Source organism: Pteropus vampyrus, unplaced genomic scaffold (assembly GCF_000151845.1).
Source record: "Pteropus vampyrus isolate Shadow unplaced genomic scaffold, Pvam_2.0 Scaffold48, whole genome shotgun sequence".
Classification (NCBI taxonomy): domain Eukaryota; kingdom Metazoa; phylum Chordata; class Mammalia; order Chiroptera; family Pteropodidae; genus Pteropus; species Pteropus vampyrus.
The window spans coordinates 4867241-4872422 of NW_011888829.1; the positions used below are offsets into that span (position 1 = coordinate 4867241).

The following is a 5182-nucleotide window of genomic DNA, read 5'->3' on the forward strand; positions in this document are numbered from 1 at the left end:
TTGGCAGATTTCCCTCTTCCTCGGGGGAGGTCAATCTTTTGTTTATTTGGTCCTTCAATTGATGGGACGAGGCCCACCCACATTGTGGAGAGTAATCTGCTTTACTCAAAGTCTACTGATCTAAATGTTAATCTCATCTAAAAATACCTTCATGGAAACAGCTAGAATAATGTTTGACCAAATGTCACACTCAGTGTACACACCCAGGGACATTATACACTCTGTCCAGGATCCTCACCAGAAAGCACTCAGAACACTGCAGGATCTGGCTTGGACTCCATCAAGAGTCTTTATTACCAGAAGCAGCAGGTGTAGAGTGCACGGGTTCCAGAACTCTCTAGAACCCATTAGACTACCACCCCAAACCCAGAGTGTGCTAAAAGGTGTCATGGCACCTCCAGGGATAGATCTTGCTTGTCCTCTTCTTGAAAGGCTCATGGCCTGGGCCTCCGCTGAATAGGAGCGCAGTGGGGGCAGGTGTGTGCCCTGCAGCGGTCCAGCCCCTTACACCCAACAACCCTGAAAGACCATCATGGAGCCACGCTACTCTTAACACTTTTTAATAATCACAAACTAAAGCCATCGAAATACTTCTGCAACAATCCATCCAAAATGCCCCAGAGGCTGAGGCAGGTGAAGCCTTGGCTGCCAGCGTGCAAACTTGGAAACTGTCCACCTCATTCACGCCCTTCCCTCCCAGCCCCTCCGCATCACAAATCTTCATCGTCAAAGGTCTCCATGCACCTCAGCATTATTATCTCATCATCCATGGGAAGGTCCGGTTCCTGCAAAACACGGGGTGGAAGAGGATTAAATTTCTCTTTAAGGATTGCTGGCCCCAGGCAGATGAGGAGGCCCCGCTATCTCAGGATGCCCCTCAGTCTCCGCCCCACATCTCTTCAGCTGCATCTTCATTGCCAGCTTCTGGCCAGGGGAAAGCTTTAAAAATCCGAACGCTTTAGTGCCCATCAAGAGAGGGTAGTGACCTGCAGCTTGGCACACGCACCAATGGAATACTAAGCCACTGTTTAAAAAAAAGGAAAGTGATCACTCTCTATTTGTGGGATACACTACTTAAAAGGGGTAAAGTACAAGCAATGTGCCTGGTAGGCTACCATGTGTGTCTGAAGGCATGTTAACTACCCGTAGGGTGTCTTTGGACACCTGTACAAGAAATGGTAATGATAGCTACCTTTGGGGAAGGAGCATGGGTAGTAACTAAGGGACACTGGTAGAGAGACTAAGTATTCTTTGTTAGCTATGAGGAGACAATTTTTTAAAGAAGCAACATTATGTTTGTTTAGTAAGGGTTTCTAATTTCCTTTCCAATCAACCCCAGCCAACCTCCCTGACTCCCCATTACCTTTTCCACTAAAAGTATGTTTCAGAGTTTTGTCTCTTCCTATCTCTCCCCGCCCCAGCAGGAAATGACCCCTGTAATTTGTTAGTCCTGCTGGTCTGGGCTTGAGTCCCCCGTGCCCTGGAAGCCTCCCCAGTCAACTGTCTCGTGAATGTGGGACCTGGTCCCAAGGGTGATGGCCCGATTGGGAGATGAGTCTACAGACGAAGGCTTTCAAGCTCTGGAGAACGGTCCTCATTCTCTGTGTCCTACTGATGGGGGCCGGGGGGCATGGGGCACCAGCATGCAGAGGGTCCTGGGAAGCCAAGCATCCTATGGGAACCACATGCTCAAGTCTCTGTCACACAAGGTGCTTGAATGTTGTTCAAAATGTTCTGGTTCCTTAAGCCTCTGAAAATGGAGTCAGAGGCACGTTTAAGCTGCAGATTTGCAAAAGCAACAGGCTGTGGGAGATGTCTGCTGGAATTGGGTGCTGAAGTGGGTTGAATGCTGTCTCCCCCTACTCCTGCCCCCAACAAATTCATGTTCACCTGGAAGCTTATTTTGCAATAGGGTCTTTGCAGATAGAATCGGTTAAGGATGTCAAGATGAACTCATCCTGGATTTAGGGTGGGCCCTTAATCCAGATGACTGGCGTCCTTATAAGAAGATGAGAGGGACAGACAGACATAAAGGAGAAGTGACTGGAGTGATGCAGCTGCAAGTCAAAGAGTGTGGAAGGTTGAGGAAGCCACAAGAAGCAAGGAAGAGGCAAGGAGGGGTTCTTCCCTGGAGCTTTCAGAGAAGCCGTGAGGACTGACACCTTAATTTGGCCTTCTGGCCTCTGGAACTACGAGAGAATAAATTTTCATTGTTTTAAGCCACTAAGTTTGTGGTAATTTGTTACAGTGTCCAAGAAAACCAATACAGCTGCCAATTAAGTTTCATCCAACCACCTCGCAGGAAGCTGACAGGGGGAGGTGGATGGGAAGAGAAAGAAATTTCTCTCTTTACACCAGCGGCTAGCGAAGCCCAAGGTCCCCTGCACCAGAACCTCTTGGGCAGTTTGTTCAAAACAGAGATCTCGAAACACTGAATGAGAATCTTGGGTGCTGGGGCAATAGGAATCTGCATTTCCAATAAGCTCCCAAGGTGATTCAAGTCTGAGTACCTCTGCTTTATATGGAAACTCCAGTACCTGCTTGTTCTTTCTTTTCTGCCCCGTATGAAGAAAGAAAGCAGGAAAAGCAAAGATTGTGCTGTTAATCCATTCTCAAAGCCAATGGAGGATTAGTGGGAAAAGGGCCCAGTTATTCCTTAGCCTTTTGAAAATTGTCCTAATTATTTTTAGACAAACGCTTTCATTATTACTGCTTACCTGTTAAACAATGTATTTTTGCTAGATTAGTAGAGAAAATTTATGGCCGTGAATCTGAAATCTATGGCTATGCCCCTTGGTGGCTCAGGCATAACCTCTTCCCCCCATGAAAGCTTCCGGAATGTACCCCCTAACAGAAACCTCCACTACTTATGATAAGCTGCACGGTCAGCTTTTTGCAAGCAGAAATTACTATCCTTTAAATGCTGACAGCTGACATTACCCAGGGTCTCAGAAGGTGAGGACACAGCTCAGCTTCTTGGAAAGGCATCTAGGAGTGACACGACACTCAGAGCCAAGCCCTGGGACCTGCTTGCTACTTTCAGGTCTGCCCTGAAGAGCATCCCTCTGTCTCTTCCCTCAGTTTCCCTGGACGTCTTCTATAGCACAGGATGCATTCGGCTGAAATCGCATCCGTGGAGCAAGCCAGAGAGAATGAAAGAACAGCCCCTGCCCGTGGCCCCTGGTGGCGTGATCCAGCTGAGGTCCAGCGCGCACTCGCCTCCAGAGCCCTTTCTGGGTCTTAAGGGAGGCCAGCGGAGGTCCCCTTGCACGCTGCTCTGTCCTACCTCTTTCAACTGGGTGTTAACACAACAGAAGCCTTTAAAGAAGTCGATGATCTGCATATAGAGCCGAAACTTCTCCTCTGGGTTCTCTGGGTTGCAGCTGGCAAGAACGGAACTAAAAACGGAGGAAGAAGAGACAGCGAACGTTTAGAAGCCTCATCTCTTGCCTCTGTTCGTCCCCCCTAAATTATTTGGATTATGGTGCGAACCAAGCGCTTTTAAACACCCAGGTGTCTTCTCGGACAGCTGGGAGTCCTTCTTGGAAGGTTTGCATTGCCTTAGCTCCCATGTCACGTCTGGAACCCACTGGGAAAGTGAGACCATTGAGAGACTGGCTCCTGTGTCCTAATTTAGTGTCCTGAGCTGTGGCCTCTGGAACAAGGCAGCAAGATTTCCTCTGTCCTTCAGAGTCAACCTCTATAGCAGCACCCCACGGTTCTGGTCCCAGCTGTGGGCCCATCGTACCCTTCAGTTCAGTCCCTTGAGATGTCTAACATGGAACACGAGCCCTGAACAGAGGGAAGGCCTGTTTTGCAGACTTCTTCCCCACTGCCCTCCTGGGACATGGAGAGAAAGTCAACAACCAGGGCCACAGAGCAAGGAGGCTGTGAGTCACACTGGGACAGCCAGCATTTTGACCTCATGTCCCCTGGAATAAGGTCCCATAGTCAGCTTAGAAACTCTCTGGCAGCAGCCCCTGCCTTTTCTGAAGAAAGTAGAAAAAAGATTTTTTTAATTGGTTATCTCTTCGTCCCACCAGCAAGGTGAGGAGTTCCAGATATTGCTTGGCAAGTACACTTCTCGGCAAAGCTGTCTTCACAGAATGTCTGCCTCCTGCCAGTTTCAGCAAAATCACACTCCACACACAGCTGAGAAGAGCTTGAGTCACCACAGAAAATCGCTGTGGAGATTTGGGACAAATCCATCTCTGCCGGGGTGGAGCAGGTGGAGGGTAGGGACGGGTGCTGAAGGCTCTTTTGCCTGCAGGCGGCCAGGTTACCAGGGCCAGCTGTGGTCACATGGTCTCAGGGGAAAAGAAAGATTTTTGGCAGGATCATGAGGACATGAATGTCCCCCCCTCACTCCCAAGGCAGGAAAATGAAATGGTTGGGCTTCTTTTAGCCGTGAATCTAGCCTAGGTATCTGAAAGGCCTGTGTCTTCCGCCTGTAAGACCACAGTTTTTCAAAGCAGCGGGGGAATTTCAGTCCTTAACTAGCTCTCTCTGAGCAAACACCCCAAGGGTACAGATTTAGTCAAGCTGCTCCTGGTTTTTAAATCTCCCCAGACCCTGTCTCCATGGCATCAGCCAGCCCCCATCCCCCTCCTCACATCCATTCCCACCAGAACTTTGCAAAGCAGGTCCCCACATCCCCACCCCTCCTTCATACAGCTCCGAGATGCTCCTGAGCTCAGGGCATGGGGCCCGTTTCCACGATGGCCCAGGGGCTCCGTGCCCCGGAGTCCCCTGCCCGCCTCTCAGGCCAGACTGACTACTGTGACCTGCCCACGGCCACCTCGCCCGGGGAGAACCGTGCGACGTGAACAACCGGAAGCTGATAACCTGTTGTGTTAGCCATCCTCAGCCTTGAGCTAGGATGGAAGAATTTTCTACTCTGAAGAAGCCCCAGACAATATCATCGGCAGGTCGAGGACATAGTCTTAGGATCAGCCCACTTCGAATCTCAGAAAAAAAGTGGATCTCTAAGAACTTGCACTGAATTACACACCCTCTGAGGGCCTGCTGGGGAGAGGGTCCTAAACATCCCAGCGGGGGACACACGCTCACACACACACTCATGTGCACACACACACACACACACACACCACCTCACGCCCCTTTCTCACCTAGAGCTGGATGTACTTGGAGCGTCACTTTTGTCCAGGAAACTTGCCACATC

The 5182-nt window shown here is 49.9% G+C and overlaps 1 protein-coding gene across 1 annotated transcript in view; it reads right to left on the minus strand.

Moving 5' to 3' along the window:
• Positions 1 to 550: 550 nt before the first annotated feature.
• STRA8 (stimulated by retinoic acid 8) overlaps positions 551 to 5182 on the minus strand; it is a 26028-nt gene continuing 21396 nt past the window's right edge. The window contains exons 7-8 of the mRNA XM_011359570.2: positions 3287 to 3398; positions 551 to 785 (exon numbers count right to left, since the gene is read on the minus strand). Of these exons, the coding sequence (XP_011357872.1) occupies positions 711 to 785; positions 3287 to 3398 (187 nt within the window). The 3' untranslated portion in view covers positions 551 to 710. The remainder of the gene's footprint in view (positions 786 to 3286; positions 3399 to 5182) is intronic.